Here is a 24,467-nt window from a genome sequence, read left to right as displayed (position 1 = left end):
TGGACTAGTCTCTGAAGTGCATAGAATGTTCAGATGAGAGCAAAATTGAAATCTTTGGATGCCATAACACCAACCATGTTTGAGCGACTCTATCGTCACATTGTCAATGAATGCATTGACTTTCATTCATATACAAGTCAATACATTGACAGTACACCATCCCCACTATAAATAGTGTTGGTGGTGCACCAACCCCTCTCAGGGAGATTGGTTCCAGAGCCAGAACATGAGTTCATGAGTCAAATATGAGTGCATTGACTTGCATTCAGATGCAAGTCAATGACTCTTTATAATACCAGGAGGTCTACAGTGAAATACAGAGAAACAACATACTTTGCTACACAAGAAAAAAAAAAATTCATAGGCCCACACATTTTTACAAGTGTAATAAATGAATTACAGATCTTCTATCTCGGGCTACACAGCTCCAAACGAGTGTAAAGAAGTGCCAGATGAAATGATGACAAAACATAAGATGAAATTCTGTGGTTAGTGTGTAATTTATCATGTACAATTTTGTTGAAAAATTAACCTGAATTACAGATCCTACAGATCTAGTGTTAAACAGGGCAGGGAGTGATTAGTACAAACGACAACAAAAAAAAAGTATGCAAAGTAGGTATGCAAATATATTTTCACAGACATCGGTTTGAATAGTTTGTAAAAACTGCATTCACTGAAATTACTCAGGGTATTTTTGAAAGATATAAAAAAAAAATTATTGAACTTAAACATTTAAGTGTAATCCAAAATCAAAAGCCAAACAATTCTGTGATTTTTTTCCACATTTTCACAGTGCTGTGAGTTTTTACCAAAGAATATTCAAATTGACTTTTTTTATTTTATTTTACCCTACTGTTTTATTTGACCAATTTTATCTTAGTAGTAGAAGTCAATTTTACCTTTATAAGACAAAAAAAAGGGAGACAAAATTATCATAGTTTAACTGCTGTGAAAACAATATTTCACACAAGTCATACACAAAATTCTTAATGGTCATATGGCTCAGTCTTTGTCACAAGCACTGTGAAAGACCTTTCTAAAGACTAAAAAACAAAGAAAAAACAGCGTAACCTCTGCACTCTGTGCAGCTCTATAGTAACTTGCTTAGTTAGTAGTTCTGTGAAGTGAGGGTCAGTGGTTCTTTACATTAGCTCAGGTATAAAAGGAAAGGGTTAAACCAGGTAGAAAGACAGTACAGGAGCAAGAGCAACCACTCATCAGCAGCCAACATGAGCACCACTGAGACGAGCCAAACTGACATGAACATGAGGGGCAAGGTAGGCAACCTTTAGGCGATGGGGGAAAAAAAAAAAAATCTTTTACCAACGGTGCATTTTTAATGGATGATTTTCTCTTTCCCAGATCATCTTCTACGAGGAGAGAAACTTTATGGGTCGCCACTATGAGTGCATGAGCGACTGTGCTGACATGTCCTCCTACATGAGCAGGTGTCACTCCTGCAGGGTGGAGAGCGGCTGCTTTATGGTCTACGACCGCCCCAACTACATGGGAAACCAGTACTTCTTCAGGAGGGGAGAGTACGGTGACTGTATGAGCATGATGGGTTGGAGGGACTGGATCAGATCTTGTCGTATGATCCCCATGGTGGGTTGGAAACTTAGGATTTTATTGGTCATTTGAATTGTAAAGCTTAAACAATAGTGTGTTTTAAAATATTTCCTTTTACAGTACAGAGGATCCTACAGGATGAGAATCTACGAGAGGGAGAACTTTGGTGGCCAGATGTATGATATGATGGATGACTGTGACTCCATCATGGATCGCTACCGCATGTCTGACTGCATGTCCTGCCATGTGATGGATGGTCACTGGCTGATGTACGAGCACCCCCACTACAGAGGCAGGATGATGTACATGAGGCCTGGAGAGTACAGGAGCTTCAGGGAGATGGGATATGGAGGCATGAGGTTCATGAGCATGAGGAGGATCATGGATTCCTGGTATTAAATATGTCATGTTCAATACCAGTAAATAAAAGCATTTTGAGACAAGAAATTTGTCATAATTATTCATCAAGTGAAAGGCTTTGACACCTCGTCAAAATGTACACCAAAACATGGAACATCACTGAAATGCCACATATAGCACATCTATGACCTAGATTCACTCAAAAATCAGGTTCAAGCCAGGACAGCATCCAGTTTAAATGAGCTAGTTCTGCAAATAAGGAAGCTTAAAAATCAAACCAAAATTACACAATAAGGATGACAAAAAGTGTGGTCAAGAAGCAACTTATAGATATATTTCTTTTATTGTGTAGGTGGAGTATAATTCTGATATATCCACATTAAATTGAAACCTAATTAAAACCATCCACTTCTTATTTTTAACAACTGAAAACATATGTTGCATATTCATTCTGCCCTGGAGAAATGACTCATTAAGCACCTAAAATGAATGTGACCTGCATTGTCTGTGAGACCAATTGCATCCTGGCCATTGGAACTACGCCGGTCCTAACATTTCCTAAGAAGGACATCTTTTATTTATTGATATATATTATAGCGTGTGTTACACCTTCCATCTTATTTATCCCAAGTCTATAGTCACACTTATCTCTGTTGTCCAGATGGAAGACCGCATGGACACAGTTCATGACAAAGACACGGCAACCTCAAAAAAGCAATCAACGGTTGGAAGAAGCTAATTGCAGAGTAAGCTTTGATATATTAACTGGATATATCAAGTTATTAAGTAACTTATCTTCATAATATTCAAAGAACAAAGCAGATTCCAGTAATGGTTACAAGTTTTGGACACATTCTTTCATTTTCTTACACTGAAGATTTTCCAAGAAGATAGCTCAAGAGCGAGTGGATAAAAATGTTGTACAAAGTACAAATTAATAATATTTTGGGTTCTTGTTAATAGTAACCCTTACAGTTATGTCAAAATGAACACATAATTTTGGTTTACTGAATTACGTGTTCCGTTTTGGATGTCTTCATTAGAAATCTACAATGTAAAGTGTCAATGAAATACATATAAAATATTTTATTGTGTTATTTTTACTCTGTCTAAAGTTCCTCACATTTTAGGGAGGTTTGTATTAGGACTCAATACCATGCAACAAACTTATTGTACAGCATATGTACAATAATGTGTATAGTAGGTATAAAAAAGATACTTTGCTAATTGAAACTACAACAGCATTTATTTTTCTTATTTTGTTTGCCTCAATTCTTCGTTCACCATCATGTCAGTCATGTGTCCCCACTTCTGTTCCTTGTAAATAGTAATCAGATGTTATAGCACATATGTAGATCAATAACAGACATACCAATGTGTAAGTTATATATACAGAATGAATTATTTAAAACATATTACTTTATATGTACACAAACATTTTTTGTCATTCAAAGATGTGGCACTATGAAAGAGGAATGAATGAAAATAGTAGACCCCCGTAGTGAGAAACTACCATTAAAATGTTAATTTCTTATCTTTACCCTAGGTAAAGATAAGAAATCTTTACCTAGATTTCTTATCTAGGTAAAGATAAGAAATCTTTACCTAGATTTCTTATCTAGGTAAAGAGATAAGAAATCTCTTTACCTAGATAAGGTAAAGAGATTTACCTTATCTAGGTAAGGTAAATCTTACCTAGATAAGGTAGAGATTCTTTACCCTCTACCTAGGGTAAAGAATCTACCCTAGGTAAAGATTCTTTACCCTAGGTAAAGATGAGAATCATTTTTTAGTGTCAGGTATTTTCTGTTCTAGGCTATCATGTTTCTTTAGTCGAAATTATTCTTTAGTATTCTTATTTCCTGTACCCCTGTGACACTTTCTCTCCCCCCTCCTCAGCCTGGCTCCTACTCTAACTACTCACACCTGTAATCAATTAGCTCATCTGCTCAGGTCTCTTGTCTAGTGCTCAACCTCCCCAGGCTTAAAAGCCCCTCATAGACAGTCACAACTTGCCGGTTTGTCTTGTCACTCAAGTCACCTCTCCTTGTAGATGAACAAAAAAAATTAAACATCTAAAAACTAAATTGTACAATAAAGACAAAGTAGGAGCATAACAATTCTGTGGAGTAATTATAAACAGTGCTATCCAATCCAAAGGAATATGCATCTAAATAGGATATCTTCAGAAAATATGCATGTGTTTGAGCAATAAAAATAAAACAGACTTCATGTTTCAAATGTCATCCATGACTGTATGTGGGCAACCATAAAATATACTAAAAACTGGACCAATATATGAACACACTGCTTACCTGAATGTGGCGGTGCTGTCTGGACAGCAGCAATGTTAGCATGCATTTGAGTCACATTGCACCAACGGCTATCCAAGGCTTTTCATTCTCTCCACTACGTCGACAAACACAACTCATTCCTCACTGCACCATCAAGCTGCCACTGAATATTAAAGTCCAATGCACAGAAAAGCCCGCATTTCATTGTTCACCGCTTACTTGTAGCTTCAGAGAACTTCATCACTTCCATCTTGTAGCAAGTTTAGAATATGGCATTATTTGTTTTTCTTCTCTCTTTGCTCCTACATTTGACAACGCACACAGTTAATCAGTGAATCAGTTATCAGTATGTTTACGTCACATTATGGTACCTACTTGGCTATGACGTACGGAGCCCGTCAGGGTTGCTAGATAAATATAGGTAAGTATCCTCTGGTCTAATTCCTTTTCTGGATTGGAAGAATAGGAGTCTAAAAAGCAGTTGCTAAGATAGATTTTCTGGATTCTAAATTTGTTCTAATCCCTGTTTTGGGTTACCAAATAAGTGTAAGTAAGTATCCTCTGGACGTCTGGGTTGCTAGATAAGTATAAGTAAGTATTCTCTGGACTTTCTAAGTATGCTCTAAATTTGCAAAAGTAATGAGTACTTCACAGTTTCTAAGTGTTCCTCTTCTGGAAGAATTTTTCTGGATTCTAAGTTCATTCTAATTCCTTTTCTGGGTTGCAATAATTGGAATCTCTGCATAATCTAAAAATTTATGTAAGAAGTATAATATTGGTCTAAATAGTGAATACTCTACAGTTTCTAAAAAATAAGCTAAAGAGTGACTAATAAACTAGAGTCTCTGGATTCCAAGTTTGTTCCAATTCCTTTTATGGGTTAAAAGTGAGTACTCCACAGATTCTAATAAGTAACAAAAAATAAACAAGAGGGAAGGACACATTAGGAAACATTAGACAGCCATGTAGCTCAGTGTCCCAGCATGAGTCTGATATGATGGTATCAAGGAATATGTCCTTGAGAGCGCCCAGCTCCACGTGGCCGATAGGAATAGTAGGTGAGGTTGAAAGGAGCGTTATGTTTACATATCTTCAAGGAGATTGGAAATATGTAGCCCTTCCAAGGCAACACGGGAAAGCCAATTTAGATACAGAATGTCTTAGGTCGGGTAGATATCAATTTTCAATCTCCCATGAAGTCGTAACGATACATCTCAGTTCCCAATTATCTAAATTACTGTGGCCTTTCCACTGAACCGAAACTAGCGACTCCTCCAAGATTGATTACATCCCGCTAGTGAGTTTTAGAGTCCTCAGCTGGGCTGCATGTCTCAGCAAGACTGACATAACAAGACCACCATAACGCATAACAGCATGCCAGCAGGCCGTGTTATTCCAAGCGGGGTCTAATACACCCCCACCATCATACACAAGGGTTAAAGAGTATGATCAAAGTTAAACATAAAGTAAATAAGATTTGCAACCACATTTTCACAAACGTTGCTTTGAATAACTTGTCAAAACAGCCTTTTCTATTTCAGAGCTGATATTTGCTCTGCATTACATTTCATCCTTGAATAAAGAACATGTAATTGGAACCTAAATTGAAAATATAAATCTTTTTTTTTTACAGCAAAAATAACATGCATCACATAGTTTAATTTTCAGTGTCTTAGCAGTACTGTAATGTTTGCAACAAAAGACCCGAAATTTCAGCCAGCACACAAATGGAAGCAATAAATGGGTTTATTGAGAATGGGGTTATGGGACGACCAGCAACTGGACCAGGAACCTCTTCTCAGAAAAGTGCAGGAAGCTGAGGTCTGTCCTTGGTTTTTCAGGGAAGCTGTGGCAACAAGTCGCCTCCAGGGGTATGATTGCAGGAGAAAAAAAAAAAACTTAGCTCGGATGTCGATTGGCTAAGGCAAGGTCAGAACCAGAGAGGCAGATGAACTTATCTGGGGGTCAGGCTGGAATTTACGGTCCGGGCACAGAAACAGGTCAGGCACGTGAAAGCAATCTTAGCAGACAAATCGAAGGGTAAGGCAGAAGGCAAGAGGCCGAAACAGAGTCGTGACCGGGAAACAGGAACTAGTAGAGTGTCCAAAGTGGGCTAGGCAAAGCAGGGGGATCCAAGAGGCAAAACGTGGTCAAGATCGTGGTCAGGCACTAGAGGTAACACTGGATATCTACTCACACCAAATGGATTTCAAAAAATCTGACACTGTCTACCTATCTGAGGCTGAATATAACTGTTGGTGTGCAGATGGACCAGATGAGCTTGACTGCAGCAGTAAGAGCTGAGGAGGGAAACAGAGAAGGCAGACAGGCCAGAATCATAACAAGTACAAATACATTTTCTTGTTTTAATACACAAAAAAATTTAAAAGTCAAAGAAAAATTAGGTTATTGGTAGCCACTATGGAAACCATGTTTCACACAAGTCATACACGTCAACACATGGCTCAGTCTATTGTCACAAGCACTGTTCAAAATGCTGCTTGTAATAACAGAAACACCTTTCTAAAGACTAGAGACAAAAAACCAGAACATAACCTCTGCATTCTGTGCAGCTCTATAGTAACTTGCTTAGTTAGTAGTTCTGTGAAGGGAGGGTCAGTGTTTTCTTTACATTTGCGCAGGTATAAAAGGAAAGGGTTAAACCAGGTAGGAAGACAGAACAGCAGCAAGAGCAACCACTTTTCTGCAGCCAATATGAGCACCACTGAGATGAGTAACACCGACATGAATATGAGGGGCAAGGTAGGCAATGTTAAGGTGATGAAAAATATATATATATTTTGCCACTTAACTGATGTGTATATTTTTAAAAGATGATTTTCTCTTTTCCAGATCATCTTCTATGAGGATAGGAACTTTATGGGTCGCCACTATGAGTGCATGAGCGACTGTGCTGACATGTCCTCCTACATGAGCAGGTGTCACTCCTGCAGGGTGGAGAGCGGCTGCTTCATGGTCTATGACCGCCCCAACTACATGGGAAACCAGTACTTCTTCAGGAGGGGAGAGTACGGTGACTACATGAGCATGATGGGCTGGAGGGACTGGATCAGATCTTGTCGTATGATCCCCATGGTGGGTTGGTGAATCTTAACAATTTATTACTGATTTGAACTGTGAAACTAACAAGAGCATTTACCTTATTTTTAACAGTACAGGGGATCCTACAGGATGAGGATCTATGAGAGGGAGAACTTTGGTGGTCAGATGTATGAGATGATGGATGACTGTGACTCCATCATGGATCGCTACCGTATGTCTGACTGCATGTCCTGCCATGTGATGGATGGCCATTGGCTGATGTACGAGCACCCCCACTACAGAGGCAGGATGATGTACATGAGGCCTGGAGAGTACAGGAACTTCAGGGAGATGGGATATGGAGGCATGAGGTTCATGAGCATGAGGAGGATCATGGATTCCTGGTATTAAATATGTCAAGTTCAATGCCGTTCAATAAAATTTTGAACTATTAAGATTTTTGTTGTGATTTTTTATCAAGTGAAAAGCTATAACAAACAGCTGGTCAAAAATATACACAAAAACCATAAACATTACTGAAATGTATGTATGACACTGTATGTGTATAGTATGCATTTAAACCTAGATTCATACAGACATGTAGTAAAAGTGGTAAGTTTGAGAAGAAGGTATTAAAATGTAAAAATACATATTGAGCCTTTAAATAGGAATGTATTCTTGGGAAATTATCTAACAAGCCCTGTGCTGAATTTATAAATCACCAAACACAAAGGAAACACAAATACTTAAGAAGGGGTGAACATTCTGTTACCATTTCCAGTTAATGGCTAATTAAAGCATGCTTTGCCAGCTCAGTGACCTTCATTGATAACCACAATATTTTCTGAGAGTCTTTTCAGGCAGGACAGAGTCGCTTTTACTCAAGCTGAGAAATGACTTTTCACTGATAATCTTTCAAAGCTGTTAACACAAGTCTTCTTACACAGGACAGTGTAATCAACAAGATCACTTGTAGAAGGGCAAGCAAAGATTGTAGAAGGGCAAGCACAAAGCCAGCATGTGCAGACTGTGCCCAAACAAACTGATACAGAGGGAAACAAAGCTGTTGGTGTTCGTCACTTTTTACTATGCACTTCTCTCCCGAGCTACCAAAAAACATGTTTCACAGATAAAATGACTTCTGCTCTTACTGCTCAAAAAAGCAGAACCACCTGGCTCTAATTGCCCAGATCAATAATCACAGAGGAGTTGCTCACAGTAATTCCAATGCATGGCCAGACCACCGCTCAAGAGATATTTCACCTGCTGTGTGATGCCATTGAGAATGCCGGTTTGCCGTGGAAGAGGTTTGTTGGAATAACAACCGATGGCGCGCCATCAATGACAGGGAGGAAAAATGGACTGGTGGCACTTGTTAAAAAAAAACTGGAAGAGGAGAGTATGGAGGAGGCCATTGCTCTGCACAGCATTATCCATCAGCAGGCCCTTTGCAGCAAATGCCTGAAGTTTAACAATGTGATGTCTGTCGTTGTGAAATGCATCAACCAATCAGATCCAGGAACTTAAAGCACAGAAGGTTTCGTGCTTTTTTAGAGGAAATGGAGTCAGAATATGGGGATGTGCTCTACTTCACCGAGGTACGTTGGCTCAGCAGAGGAAACATATTGAAGAGATTTTTTGAGTTGAGAGTGGAAGTGAAAGCCTTCATGGAGAAAGATGGGGTTGCTGTTCCCGAGCTAAGTGATCCCAAATGGCTCATGGACTTAGCTTTTCTTGTTGATATTACACATGAGCTTAATCTACTGAATAAAAAGTTACAAGGCCTGGGGCAACTTGTCAGTGCTGCCTATGACAATGTGAGAGCATTCTCTGCGAAACTTATGTTATGGAAAGCCCAGCTTTCTCAGACAAATCTTTGCCATTTCCCAGCATGCAAGGCACTCCTGGATGCAGGCACACCATTCAGTGGTGAGAAGTATGTGGATGTCATTTTGAAGCTACAGGAGGAATTTGATCACAGATTTGCAGACTTCAAGACGCACAGAGCCACATTTCAAATTTTTGTGGACCCCTTTACCTTTGATGTGCAAGATGCCCCTCCTGTGCTTCAAATGGAGCTCATTGACCTGCAGTGCAACTCTGAACTCAAAGCCAAGTTCAGGGAGGTGAGTGGAAAAGCAGACAAGCTTGGGCAATTTTTGAGAGAATTGCCACCCAGCTTCCCTGAGCTTTCCCGAATGTTCAAGTGGACCATGTGTCTTTTTGGGAGCACATACTTGTGCAAAAAGCTCTTCTCTACCTTGAACTTCAATAAGTCCAAGTACAGGTCCAGACTTACTGACGAGCATCTTCAAGCCCTACTTAGGGTCTCAACTGCCTCCTCCCTTAAGCCAAATGTGGCTCGGCTATGCGAGAGGAAGAGCTGCCAGACCTCTAGCAGTAAGAAGTAGGCAGAAGAAGCCATGTTCATAACAGTTTATGTTCAATGTTCCATTCATATTCAGAAAGTTAAAGGTTAAAGAACTGTTAATACGGCCATTTGAATCTGAATTATAATAATTACATTTCTCTACTCTTCTATATCTGCTGTGTTATTATTATTTTTTTATGCATTTATTACTGATTAGTCTTTTTTCTTATGAATTGTTTATTTATTTTTTCATCTTATTTTGTGTTAAAAAATGAAAATAAAGACATTTGATAACATTGGAATGTTTTTGTAAGAGCTTTCCTTGTGGAAAACCCGATTCGGCCCACCCTCACCCAGACTCTACCTCCAGAGGCCCCCGGGTAAATTGAGTTTGAGACCCCTGCCTTAGTGGGTCTGGAAGGCCTACACAACAGGTCTTTAATATATTTTTTAGTTCTCAGACATTCAGTGATTTAAAAACTAGGAAAGTATTTTAAAGCATATTCTCAGAACTACAGAAAGCCAGTGTAAGGACTTTAGAATGGGGGTGATGTGCACTATTTTTCTTTTATTAGTGAAAATACAAGCAGTAGGGTTTGAAATCAGTTGCAGGTGTCTGACATTTTAGATCTGTGAAGACATTGTTGCAGTAATAAATGCGACTACAGATAAACATATGGGATGAGTTTCTCTAGATTGCTGGGATGTAAGTTCTTTAATTTTGGAATTGAAGTCCTTTCAAGTGATGGAAGAATTACTTTTTAATTAACTTTTATGTATCTCTGAAGGTTCAGGTTTGAGTCTGTTACTACACCCAGATTTCAGGCCTGATCTCTAGTTTCTAGCTGTAATGACTATGTTGATTCTTGATCTTTCCACTTTAGGTCAAAAGATAACCTCAGTTTTGTTTCTATTCAGTTGGAGAACTTTACAGCACACACACACATAGATTTGTTCTAGGCTTCTGTTCAGTGCTTCGATAGGTTCAGAGTCACCCAGTGACACTGTAATGTAGAAGTGTGTATCATCTGTGAAGTTAGTGTGGCTAATCATATAACTTTTTCCAACTGGTGGGACCTTGTGCATGGAAGGGGTTGAACATTGTGGTACGCCAGATGTGACGTCTGTCCACACCAATGAGGAGTTACCTACTGAAACAAAAACCAGATAATTCTTAACATTCACATGGCTCAGTCTATTGTAACAAGCACTGTTAAAAATGCTGCTAATAAATCTGAAAGACCTTTCTAAAGACTGAAGACAAAGAAAAAAAACAGAACGTAACCTCTGCATTCTGTGAAGCTCTATAGTAACTTGCTTAGTTAGTAGTTCTGTGAAGGGAAGGTCAGTTGTTCTTTACATTCACTCAGGTATAAAAGGAATGGGTTAAACCAGGTATGAAGGCAGAACAGGAGCAAGAGCAACCACTCATCTGCAGCCAACATGAGCACCACTGAGACAAGCAAAACTGACATGAACATGAGGGGCAAGGTAGGCAATCTTTAGGGATTGAAAAATACTTATTTTGTCACATAGCAACTGATCTCAAAAGATGGTTTTCTCTTTTCCAGATCATCTTCTATGAGGATAGGAATTTTATGGGTCGCCACTATGAGTGCATGAGCGACTGTGCCGACATGCACTCCTACATGAGCAGGTGTCACTCCTGCAGGGTGGAGAGCGGCTGCTTCATGGTCTATGACCGCCCCAACTACATGGGAAACCAGTACTTCTTCAGGAGGGGAGAATACGGTGACTACATGAGCATGATGGGCTGGAGAGACAGCATCAGGTCTTGTCGTATGATCCCCATGGTGGGTTGGTGAATCTTTCTGCTAATCTGAACTAACAGCAGCGTATTCATTACCTTTACATTTGTTTTATGTTTCTTTTACAGTACAGGGGATCCTATAGAATGAGGATCTATGAGAGAGAGAACTTTGGTGGCCATATGCATGAGTGTATGGATGACTGTGACTCCTTCATGGATCGTTATCATATGTCTGACTGCATGTCCTGCCATGTGATGGATGGCCACTGGCTGATGTACGAGCACCCCCACTACAGAGGCAGGATGATGTACATGAGGCCTGGAGAGTACAGGAGCTTCAGGGAGATGGGATATGGAGGCATGAGGTTCATGAGCATGAGAAGGATCATGGATTCCTGGTATTAAATATGTCATGTTTAATGCTGGTGAATAAAAGTATTTTGAACTGAGATCTTTCATGATGGTTTACTATTTCTAAGGCTATGACACCTGGTCAAAGATATACATAAACATATGAAGCATCATGCATGGCCTGGATTTATATTGAAATGTAATAAAAATTGTCAGTTAAAGACTTATTTCCAAGAATGTAAAAATGTTAAAGGCTTTAAAATAAGAAAAAATATGTACTGGGATTTTTCTAAAATGTCCAATATAAAAAGTTCAAACAAAAAAAGGCACAAAACCAAAGGGGAGAAGACACTTTAATAATGAGTGAGCACTTTGTTGCTTTTTTGGTGAAGTGAAATAAATTATATTTAGAGTAAAAGCAGGATTAAGGGTTTTATTGAATTGCTTAGAGGTGGTTCAGTTGTAGGTTTATCCTCATATACAGTAGAGTTTGTGGCTGTCGTTGCAAATGTTGCTTTCAGGAGTTGATTGCAAGGTCCTCTGTGTCAGTCCAGATGGTAACTATAGGAGGCTGTCAAACTAAAGAGGAAGGCATTTATGCCTGATTGTCTCTTAACCTTCCCCCGGTCTTAAGAGACAGGGTCATTTAGACCCCACAAGTTTTTTACTCTGTTCGCAGCCCAGCGGGTTTCACTGAACCCATGTGCACTTTTAAGCAGTTTTTTTGTGTGTGGTTTTCGAATCTGACAGTCTGACGTTACAACCCCCCCCAACTGCCCTGCCTTCCAACCGTGACATTTTCCATGCTCTTCCTGAGTGTTAAGCTAAAACCACGGAAGGAAAACCATATTCTATTCACAACTTTCACCATGACTTAGAGCAGCTTACAGTCAAGTGTGAAGCAAAGAAGATGTGAGGCTTCTTCTCTAAGGCTAAGACCATGAGCCTTAAACTGGATTGCTTCCTCATAATGAGGCCCAAGTTTCTGACTCAACCTTAGGAGTTTAAGTTTCTCTGTGGCATGTTCGCAAGTGATGGTATGAACATGAAGACACTTTGACAATTTTAGGGCATTGTGTACAATATTCTTGGCAGTGCTCTTGTCTCTTATAGTGAAGAATAACCTGAGACTAGAAGTAATGTTTATAAGTTACCTTAGAGCTCAGAATAGACTTGATGAGCCTCTGCACAGCAACAACTGAGTTAAGGACACAATTGGGCAGACCCAGAAGAAACTGGAGGGACTGCATTTCACTTCTAGATTGGGGACACCATGGAATCCAGAGAATGAACTGAAGACTGATGCTGAAGAGAGGGATGTCTGGATTTCCCTCCGTGTCCCATAATGGCCATAGCCTGGTCTTGGATAAGAGGAAAACAATAGATGTACGGATAAGTGAATTGTGATGCCAAATTCTAGCCACATTTTGGCTAATGAATGTAGTTAGTCAATGTTCACTTTTACCTGTTCGATACTGAATTTAATGCATGTTGCATTGTTGTTGAGTGTTTTGCTTGGAAAAACTACCATAAAGATCCACTTTTGAATGAGTCAACGCAGTCAATGTTTTGGCGTGACAATCACAAAGCCCTTATCTCAATCCTACAGATCAGTGATTCCATACCTGGTCCTGAGGCCCTGCATGTTTATGTTTCCCCATTCTAGCACAGCTGATTCAAATGATTTTATTACCTTCTTTGCATGCCTCTACTTGTTCCAGTAGCCTCTTAATCTTTATTCAAGCCAAGTGTGCAGCAGTAGGGAAACATATAATACAATCAGGACAGTGGGCCCTGAGGACCATCATGTGGGACCTCTGCTTTGTGGGCAGATCTGAAATGTATGTAAACTCTTGACTTTGAGGACATTAATAATTAATTATTTGACAAAGTCTTACTTTCAACAGTGTGGCATTAGAAATAACTAAATAATTTTAGTAATTCAAACTGACCTAACATAAGAGGTTTGGCCTGATTTAACATCTGTCAGTGAGGAAAAAAGATGTGTATGAAAACTTCTGGTTTCAAGATATGTTTGTTGTGTTTTTTTGGTAGTTTGATTTTAACCAAATTCTAAAAAATGTCTCATTGATCATATGAAATCAGTCCTCATTGCTCTTGAGGAAATCTCTGTTGTGTTTTTATAAGATTCTTTCTGACCATGGTGAAATCCTCAACAGTGAAATAACTGACTGTTGATTTTGGAATCATAGGACTTTTACATATTTTCTCTGAACAGCCTTCAGTCCAATTGGGAGGCCAAACTTAGGATTTCAAAAAGGGGCTTTGTTTTAGCTTGACAAAGGATTTATATTTGAAGTCTTCGAGGGACCAGTCATGTGATTACAGTACAGGACCACAGTCCAGTAAATGGCTCTATACCATGCTGCTGGGTCAGGGATTTAAACAATGGGGCCCCACTGACTCTGTAGGGTATGGTCAGGTATAAAAACGAGGGTTAAACCGAACAGAACGGTAGTGCAGCGCTAGCAGAACCAACATCAGCATCTCACTTAGAAGTATGTCCACCACTGACATGAGCATGGGCAAAGTAAGCTTCACAATACCCTTAAGTATTTATTAAGTCATAGATGGTTTAAAGTGGGTTTATTCAGCTTATAACAATTACGCCTCTTTTTCACAGATCATCTTCTATGAGGACAGAAACTTCCAGGGTCGCTCCTATGAGTGCATGAGCGACTGTGCTGACATGTCCTCCTACCTGAGCAGGTGTCACTCTTGCAGGGTGGAGAGCGGCTGCTTCATGGTCTATGACCGCCCCAACTACATGGGAAACCAGTACTTCATGAGGAGGGGCGAGTACGCTGACTACATGAGTATGATGGGCTGGAGTGGTGGAATCAGGTCTTGCCGTATGATCCCCATGGTGGGTTATAAGAGAATGTTTTGATAATGATGATGAGGCTTGTCCAATCATAAAACGCTGCATCCATTATGTCATAATGTCTCCAAACAGCACAGGGGATCCTACAGGATGAGGATCTACGAGAGGGAGAACTTTGGTGGTCAGATGTATGAGCTGATGGATGACTGTGACTCCATCATGGATCGCTACCGTATGTCTGACTGCATGTCCTGCCATGTGATGGATGGCCATTGGCTGATGTATGAGCACCCCCACTACAGAGGCAGGATGATGTACATGAGGCCTGGAGAGTACAGGAGCTTCAGGGAGATGGGAATGAGTGGAATGAGGTTCATGAGCATGAGGAGGATCATGGACATGTGCTAGAAATGTTTATTTTGAAAAAATTATATCAAATAAAGACGAAACAAAAACAAAACTGTGGCTTTGTCAGCCAAGTGAATGAAAGAATCTCACAAAGTGTAGGAGTTTGTGAGATTATTTATTTTATATAATTATTAAACATGGTGGTGGGACTATTAATGTTCACATGGTTTAGATAACCACTGTAGAAACAATATGTTTCATGCAAGTCACACACGGCGGAGGAAATTGTGAACAGGTGCTAATATCAGTCAGTTTCCACCGAAATCCTTCAAGTGTGCTAGAAGGCTGACGATGAAGCATCATAGTGAGTCCAAGCCAGTGTACCACATAACCCGAGACCAAGTCAAAACCAAGACCAGAGTGTATCGAGAACAAGACAAGACTAAGACTTTTAGGGTCAGAGACCAAGACCAGCGCCCCGTGCTACACGATACAAAAAAATTTGAAATATGATAAAACTGCTTCTCAAATTGATCTGAAAGATCCACATTCTCCTAAAACCACTGAGATATGAAATGCTTAGAGCTTAAATAAATTATAATTATTTATCATTATTATTATTATTATTAATAATAATTAAATAATCTAAAAACACCTAGATATGAAATTCTTAGAGCTTAAATAAATTATAGTTATCAATTCAAACTCTTCTTTGTTCTGCTTTACTTCCATCTCTGGGTCACAATCTGCAGAGTTCTCACATCGCCCCTAACAAGATAACGCCCTGGGTGGTTGCTCATATTGCCTATGTCAGAAACCACCACTGTCTGCACCATTAAACATAGCAATCATGACAATGCACTAACGGTAAACAGTCAACTCTGAATACTGTCCAGCAACAACCAAGAAATAGTCAGGCTACAGGAGCGCGCCGTGACTCTTCTCGCTCTCTCCCGCTGCATGAAGCCAGGAAGCAGAGACAGGTGACGAAAATAATCAAAGAGCAATGAGCATGCGCTGTGTTATCTTGCATTCTTGTATTTTATTTATTTGATGATTTAAAAAAAAACATATATTTAAAATAAAAATAATAACAGCTACTGCAGTGTCCGCAAAGCATCAGAGGTGTGACCAAGTCGCTGTGTTGCAAGTCTCAAGTAAGTCTCAAGTCTCTGTCCTCAAGTCCGAGTCAAGTCTCAAGTAAAGACAGGCAAAAGTCGAGTCAAGTCTCAAGTCAGGAACCTTGAATTTCAAGTCATTTCGAGTCGTTTTTATTTTTTTTATAATTTGCAATTATACATAAAATTCAAATAATAGACCATTTGTTCTTTTTAAAATATGTATTTGAGGTTCATTTGTGATCCTCTTATTCATCTGGTATTCTTCAAATCTGTCAGAAGTAAACAGATGTCAGAAAATAAATTACAGCCATTCATGAATTACATTTGACTTCAGTTTACTCCTTCTATTCATAAATAAACATCAACACTACAACAATCATAGTTTTCAAAAAATGAAATAAGTATAAATGAAGTTATCACAAGTAAACTCAGGAAGGTCTGGTGCATTTATTTTTCTGCTTTTATTTCTAAGTATGTTAGTTTCAGTCCTCCGTAAATATGGGACAGATATTCTAAACACAAAATTTATTTGGGACAGTCACTGTATTTGGTCTTTTTTTTTTTTTTCCCAGCAAAGCTATACTACTTGGAAATGGGTTCTGTGCGACATGTGACAGTCACGCCGGTCAGTGCATTAAGTCAAAAACAGTTGACTTAATGCACTGACTGCAGTAAACAATATATTGTCAATATAATTTCCCAACGTAGATGTCTTCAAATACACCAACCATCCTTAGATGATACTAGACCCGGCTCATCATCATGATGGGACAGAGAGACTCTGTTCCCTGTGTTCAGGTCCAGAATCTGCTTTCTGTTCCGGAGCCCCGCTCACTATCCACCGGCTTCCTGAGCTAACACGGTGCACATTATTTGTGGAGGCATTTGAAGGACCGGATTTATGGTAAATCATCACCAATTTAACCCGGAGTACACATGCTAACACGAAGTTAGCTAAAGTCAGCTATCTAACAGCAAAAGAAAAATGCCACCTACCGATCTTTGTGAAGCTTCAAATGCCGGACAAAGTTGGACGTCGTGGCATCTCCATCCGATATTCTCTTCTTGCATGTTTTACAAGTTGCAGTTCGTTTTTTAGTCGAAAGTTCATAACCTACATAGCCAAAAGAAATTACTCGCGGAAGCATATTCGAGCGGTTATTTCGTATTTCGTTCCCTGAGCTCTGTAGCTTTGCCGCGGTTTTTTAAACGTCCAAATCCTGTTAATTTGATTGGTTGTGCTGCAGCTACGTACACATACATACATAAGGAGAGAGGAAAACCATAGTGACGGTCTGCGCATATTGATACGGAATGAGTGAAATTAATTAATGACGCCACTTTATAAATAATGTGTTTTAAATTTTAAGACTTTGAGTAAAAAATATCAAGTCTTTTCAAGTAAACAGCTTCAAGTCGAGTCAAGTCCCAAGTCAATGGCATGAAAGTCAAAGTCAAGTCCGAGTCTTTGAGCATTTTTTCAAGTCAAGTCTCAAGTCGTGATTTTAACGACTCGAGTCTGACTCCAGTCCAAGTCATGTGACTCGAGTCCCCACCTCTGCAAAGCATTAAAAAAAACAAAGAACGGTCCTCAGTGAGACTCCAGTCCTATCGTTCATAGTAAAGAGCCATCGGCTCGTCAGTGAATGTCACATCACTATATTGAAAACTTTGGTCACAGCGTTGTCGCACATGTGCAACACGCCAGTCAACACCTCCGTAGAATAAGCGCAGTAAGTGATAGCTTTATTATAACGCAACATTTTTGTCACTGCACAGCTAGCTTTGCTAACATCACTTCCACATAGCTTACCTTTGTTTGAGCTTCCTCAAAGTGACGCCAAAAGGTGGACGTACTTCCCACCGTCTCTGAAAGCGAAGCGCTGCTGAATTCACATGTCGTCATATGCTTTCTTATGATTTATGTAGGTAAATTTATTACCAATGATTAGAAAGGCATCTTCTCCCGCTCCGACACAAACTGCGCACTGGCTCAGATTGCCGCGCGCGCACTAAAGGGGGAGGAGATGAATGGCAGCGGTACCAGAAACATGTAATTAGTAAGTCGCGTTATTGCTTAGCTTTTAATCGGTATGTTTTGCATCCAGTGAAAACAAGAATGTTGACAAATGAACCGGACAATATGCTGACAATTTAATGATATTTTCACAGTTGTGGTTGTAGTGGAAAATCTTAAGGTTACTATGATTATTAGCTGAATCAATGCGTAACAATGTTGTGATTCTTGTGTGATGCATGAGCTCATGAGGTTCTGAAGCAGGTTCTCTGGCCTTAGCATTACAATGAAGTCATTGGCCTTGACGTTACAATGAAGTAAATCCAACACTATATGTTCTGTAACCAGGTAGATTATCAAACTGTGAATGGAATGAAACTCTCCCCATAAAACTGTAAGCTGTGTTCTGCTTGAGGCTCTTCCTCCTGACTGCAATTAGTGAGCAGAGACTTCGAACACTATAAAGCCTTTGAATAAATACTGATTAAGAATATATTCTTTCTCTGCTTCTTTGGGTTTTGAAGCAATTTTCCCTCACTTTCTTTGTTAAAGAAAAATTTCCACAACATGGTGTTGAAATAAAATCCCGAGTCTTTAGCGTCCGAGACCAAATGTGGTCAAGTCCGAGAAGAGATCGAGACCATCGAAAAGTGGTCTCGAGAACAAGACCGGTCTACAACACTAGTCCAAGCGTACATACAAATCCATTTTGAAGGACTTCATCAGTGAGAAATTAAAGTTCTGGTGTAGCTTAGCCAGAGTCCAGATCTTAAACTTGACTGAAAATCTTTTGGAACACCTGCAGATGGCTGTCGGCAAGAGAAGTTCCCATGATCTCAAAAATATGGAAAATAGAATAGAGCTGGCAAATATGACTCCTATCAAAGAAGATTCAATTGTGAAATTGGATCAAAGTGTAAATTAATATAGTATCAGTTTAAGGGTTCATACACCAATCAAGTTATGGCACATTATTTATTTAATTTGAACATATTTATGTGTCTAGTTGAATTGTGCTGGGTAAATGTTGCACTATGCATGGAACAAGTCTTCAATAATTTCTCATTGTCTCATTTTTCACATCACAAAAGGCTGAGACTCACTGTACGCCACATGGATGTTATTCATTAAATCTTGTGTGTGGAGATGGTGAATGCTGGGACAGACTACACCAACCCCATCAATCTATCTGAATACACCAACTGACTGTCCATTAAAGTAGCAGTATAATGTAAATTTGACATTTTTGAGCTTTAGATCATGTTATTCCTTCATCAAAAACATTCACAGAGTGTTGCTTCGATTCTTTCATGCATGTTTGAGAAATCCTTCAATTTTCCATATCAAAAAAAAGTTACTCGGGTTTGTAAAATGTTTGGGGGAACCAAACACTCACAGCTCCTCCTAGGAACTTTGGCTGTCAAGCCGAGCTTCCACATCACAGGAAGCCCTTCCCAACTCCTCACCCACTCAACTCCTTCAAACTAGCAGTGGCAGCAATTAGCAAACACCTGGTGGAACTGCGCATCTGCAATTCATTATGTGAACTATTTCTCAGTACAGTCCTCCAATGAATATTTGTGAAAGCTTAATACAGGAATGTTGTTGTGATGACATGCTGAAGGAAAGAGTAGGAGCTTCTTAAAGAGACTATTTCAAGGCATTCAATTGCTAAGTGAAATATCTTTTAAGTCCCATTTCATATAACGGTATACCACATTTTTATATCAACATAAGGTGACATAATTACTTGATTGTGCTACAAAATTATACTATGTGGCTGGGGAACACATATTACTGTCCCTTTAAAGATACACTGAAGAAAAAACTCATTTCTGTGATAATTTTACATGAAGTTCAGTGGCGGCTGGTGGTGATATTTGAAGGGTGGGCTGGTATATATATATATAGATATATATATATATATAGGTATATATACAGTATATATATATATAGGTCTATATATATATACTGTATATATATTTGTTCTGCGTGATAGCAATGCGCTTCCGTACAATCACACTGATAAAATGAAACAAGATACAATATGTTTTTAAAAGAGGCCCAACTTATTTAAAGAGAAGCTCACTCTGACAACTTTTCTGGGACGCAAAAAGGTTAAATAATCCACCTCGTTTATGCTAATATTGCTCACCATCGCACCTACTCAGTCTACGCCCACACACACTCGAGGCAAGTCCATCCTGATTGGATGAATTCTGTGGCCGCGGTCTGGCCGCGGGCTGACCTAAATTAGCCCCCCAGGGGGCGTGGCTAGACGCCTGTCAATCATTCTGAGCCGTGACAGTAACTTGGGCTGTCAGAAGTTAGCCCTTCGGAAAGACCCAGGGATTTTAAACAGTGGTGCTTAAAACCATGAGAGTTTCCAAAAAATCATTCCAAAATAGCAAGAGCATACACAACCAGCACAGGAGGACCCATCCAAGAACTGAACTGGATTTAGTTTTTTTGCTGGGAGGCAGCAATGTGAACGCCTACACCACCATGCACTGATAAACCTTATAAATCTTTATGAAACTAGATCCAGAATACTGATGCTAACTCCTCCATTTGCATTATTTAAAGACATTTCTTTCCCCAGTTTTTCCTTTAAAGTTTCAGCAGCAATGTGGAATAACTTGACATATTGTAGTTGTTGCTGCTAATTCCCCCTGAATAGATAGACCTAAAAATGTTTATATTCTCAGTTCTGCTATCTGTTGTTTTGCCAGTGAGGTGTTGCAAAGCTACATCTGGCATGTGGATTATTTTTTATCGGGGAAAAAAAATCCAGCTGCTCATTTTTCTTATCAGTTCTTAGCAAAAAGTGATATTAAGGTCTTTAGAGTGAACTAAAGTCACTGATGCCTCCTCTTTTAGCAAGCTGGAACATTTTTAAGAAAAAGCATAAATATTTCTGGTTCATTGTTTCTCATTATATGTAATATTTGAAATATTTAAATGAAGATGCTTCTGTAGAAAACACACTATCATTCAGTAGCAAGGACAATACAAAATGGGGCCTCAACTAACAAATGCAACCACCGCAAATCACAATCGATTAAAGGTCTCTTTGAACTGAACCGGACGCGGCCTGGGGGGCTGGGGGCTGCTGCTCCATATTGCTCTGTCAGGAATTTGAACAAAGGGGTCATATATCCTTTTGGATGCAAGGTTAGGTATAAAAGCAGCTGGAGGACATGGATAAAACTGTGGCAGTCCTTTGGATCCAAATCAGTTGCCAGTGCAGCCATGACCATGGGCAAGGTGCTCTCTACACATCTGCATTTAATCTTTAGTTTGTTTAGATGCTGAAAGTAACTGTGGATTAGAGCGCTGCGCTGTGATGCCATAAAGACTCTTCTTTGTTTTCTCAGATCATCTTCTACGAGGAAAGAAATTTCCAGGGTCGCTCCTATGAGACCAGCAGCGACTGTGCCGACATGTCCTCCCACCTGAGCAGGTGTCACTCCTGCAGGGTGGAGAGCGGCTGCTTCATGGTCTATGACCGCACAAACTTCGTGGGAAACCAGTACTTTGTGAGGAGGGGAGAATACTCTGACTATCAGCGCATGGGCATGAGTGACTGCATTAGGTCTTGCCGCATGATTCCCATGGTATGGACGCCTAAATACACAAGAAAACATTTGAAGTGATGAGATGTTTGAAAACAGATTGCCGTCATGTATTTGTATTTATTTTTAATTTACAGCATAGAGGCCAGTTCAGGATCAGGATTTATGAGAGGGAAGACTTCGGTGGTCAGATGCATGAGTGCATGGAGGACTGTGACTCCATCATGGACCGCTACCGCATGTCTGACTGCATGTCCTGCCATGTGATGGATGGCCACTGGCTGATGTATGAGCAGCCTCAATTCAGAGGCAGGATGATGTACCTCAGACCTGGAGAGTACAGGAGCTTCAGGGAGATGGGATATGGAGGCACAAGATTCATGAGCATGAGGAGGATCATGGATTCCTGCTAGACCCTCACTGTTAAAACACAAGCTGTCAAATAAAGCATATAAGTCCTCTTTAAATGTAGTTTTTTTTTCTTCCATTGAAACTTATCTGAAGCTTTCATCCAACTGCAATTTTTTATTTCACCATTCTATTTGTTTGGTCAGAAATACTGAAGTATAGTGTTATTTTGATATGAAGAAACATAAAGTAAATTACCTTCTATTGAAATTATTGAATGCTAATGTATCTACTTCTATGACTTATAAGCAATTTATTGTTAAAATTTTGATGGATGAAAGGTTAATACAAAACCTTCCTTTATAGATCTTAATCCTCATATGTAACATGAAGTAGACTAAGTTCAACATAGACACTGAACTGTACAGAAAAAATATGTTCCATTAATATGCAGTGAGAATAACAAGAGTATTTCTTATCAGTGCAAAATAGATTGGATACTCAACAGTAAATTCATATATAAAATTATATTGAAGCATTTGCTTGATTTAAATCTAAATTTTCATATCACAATATTTTATAAATGAGTCATGAGACAATACTAAAACTGAAAGGAATGACAGAGGAAATGTATTGTAGGAATATATAAAAGAGCCTTTCCTGCCCATGCTATTGTACTATACAGTATGTATAGTAGAGTGTTCTGTTTTGTTGGAAGTCTTTGTTGTTCAAATTCAGTAAATAGAACAAATGTCATTTTGTGGGAGCCACAAGACTTTTCCATGCTGTCCTTGTAAAAATACTGCAAAAACGCCAAACACCTTTTCTCCTAATAGCTGATTCAGTCACTGTTACATAATCAGCTGCTAAGTTTGTTCATGCATTTGACTAGGAATGTAATGTATTTCAATTAGATAGATAGATAGATAGATAGATAGATAGATAGATAGATAGATAGATAGATAGATAGATAGATAGATAGATAGATAGATAGATAGATAGATAGATAGATAGATAGATAGATAGATAGATAGATAGATAGATAGATAGATAGATAGATAGATAGAGGAGGAGAGAGAGATATATACTGTATATCACAGCTTAGTGAGGTTTTTTTAAATGTTCAACTCATTTTACTGCAGATAAAAAAGCATTATTTATTTTCAGTGTATTCAGACAAACTAGGTTACTTAAAGTTTAATTAGTTTTAATGGTTTGAATTTTTTTGTTGTGTCACATTATGAAAAATGCATACATTTAGTTTGTACAAAAATTACAGAATCTCAAGCTATAGAGTATTCTACCTTTTCTTAAGTCTTAGGTTCTAAGTCTTAAAAATTTTAAGTTTTTAAAAAAATAATAATAACAATAATTTAAACGAGTATCAGTCCTGATCTTACTTATTACATTTTTTTTTTTCTAATTTTAAGCCCTAAATGACAAAGTCTTCTCATGATGCAACTCATTTTTATGGTCTAAAAATAACAAATGCATTTTTTAAGACTCATTCAGCCTGAATTAGTTGTAGTTTGATTGTTGAAAGTTGGTTGATGTTTCTTAGTTGATATGAAATACTCACATTAAGCATTTCTTAGTCTTTCCGAAAGGTTACTAAAGCGCTCCATGCAAACAGACTTTCCCCCCTGATCCATCACATTCCTGAGAAAGATCAAATGTAACCAGACATTTCGAAGAGGCTCCGGTTCCAGGGGATGGTATAAGGAATTGTGTGGTTTAATACACACTGGAGCTGAACAGTTTGACTTGACTACTTAAAACTTTGGCTTTACTGAACTTAGACTACAAGGAGAGAAAAAACAGTTGGATTCACGAAGCTGATTAGCTGTAAGTCATGACCTTGTTTAGCATTTCCACAGCAATGCAGTGACATTAAAGACAAGAAAGTGTAGTAGAGAATAGAAAAGTATGAACAGACTGAAAAATATAACCCAAAAAGAATATAAAGATATCTACGCACCACTGGGAAAAAACTAAATAAAAAATTGATGCACATAGATATTCACAGTACACAAAAAATTACTTAAACTAAAAATGTAGATCTTGTATGCTATGTCTCCTTTAATTGAAATAACCTTTGATGTATTAGCACTGGAACAGGTTTACATTGTTCAGGACATACACATAGTTTTCTGCACATATTTTGATATTTTATGAAGTATTCATTTTTAATTATGTTTTTAAATGTCCTACAATACACCCAGAGGCAAACTGCTTGGTAATGGCAGGACTTTTCAGGAATGATTGTTGTCCTCCAAATTCTATCTCGGAAGATGCACAGAGACCCAGCTTCGCCAGGCTAATGTTATTTGCCCGTTTGGGTATTATATTAATGGACCCTCATGTATGCTGTGATGAAAGTTTGAGCCTGCCAGCTCTATCAAATTACCTAATTCTGCTAAGTCCATAAAAAGTACCTAGAAAGTACAACAAA

At 38.8% G+C, this 24,467-nt stretch overlaps 2 protein-coding genes across 11 annotated transcripts in view; both read left to right on the top strand.

Moving 5' to 3' along the window:
* Nucleotides 1-15,080, top strand: part of LOC116723494 (gamma-crystallin M3-like) — a 32,221-nt gene extending 17,141 nt beyond the window's left edge. For 2 of the 10 annotated variants that reach the window (XM_032568494.1, XM_032568496.1), the window contains exons 2-3: nt 7,080-7,322; nt 7,401-7,723. In XM_032568494.1, the coding sequence (XP_032424385.1) occupies nt 7,080-7,322; nt 7,401-7,679 (522 nt within the window). In that variant the 3' untranslated portion in view covers nt 7,680-7,723. Of the gene's footprint in view, nt 1-1,187; nt 1,281-1,365; nt 1,609-1,692; nt 2,003-6,895; nt 6,990-7,079; nt 7,323-7,400; nt 7,724-11,058; nt 11,131-11,210; nt 11,454-11,536; nt 11,862-14,241; nt 14,313-14,405; nt 14,649-14,738 lie in introns of those variants that run through there. The other 8 variants (XM_032568482.1, XM_032568487.1, XM_032568488.1 and 5 more) reach the window with 8 other exon arrangements.
* Nucleotides 15,081-21,300: 6,220 nt separating this feature from the next.
* On the top strand, nt 21,301-22,134 carry LOC116723499 (gamma-crystallin M3-like). Its single transcript, XM_032568504.1, has 3 exons — nt 21,301-21,359; nt 21,470-21,709; nt 21,805-22,134. Exons 1-3 carry the CDS (start codon nt 21,345-21,347, stop codon nt 22,078-22,080), a joined length of 531 nt encoding a protein of 176 aa, XP_032424395.1. The 5' UTR covers nt 21,301-21,344; the 3' UTR covers nt 22,081-22,134.
* Nucleotides 22,135-24,467: the final 2,333 nt, after the last annotated feature.

The sequence above is a fragment of the Xiphophorus hellerii genome, chromosome 7 (genome assembly GCF_003331165.1).
Source record: "Xiphophorus hellerii strain 12219 chromosome 7, Xiphophorus_hellerii-4.1, whole genome shotgun sequence".
Taxonomy (NCBI): domain Eukaryota; kingdom Metazoa; phylum Chordata; class Actinopteri; order Cyprinodontiformes; family Poeciliidae; genus Xiphophorus; species Xiphophorus hellerii.
The sequence above is the reverse complement of the archived record's forward strand: the minus strand, read 5'-3'. Positions and strand labels throughout refer to the sequence as shown.

What these genes read in the sequence shown, in the direction of transcription:
- LOC116723499 (XM_032568504.1), top strand. An exon ending in CTTGCCGCATGATTCCCATG is followed by an intron (nt 21,710 to 21,804) that starts GTATGGACGCCT and finishes TTTAATTTACAG; the next exon opens with CATAGAGGCCAGTTCAGGAT.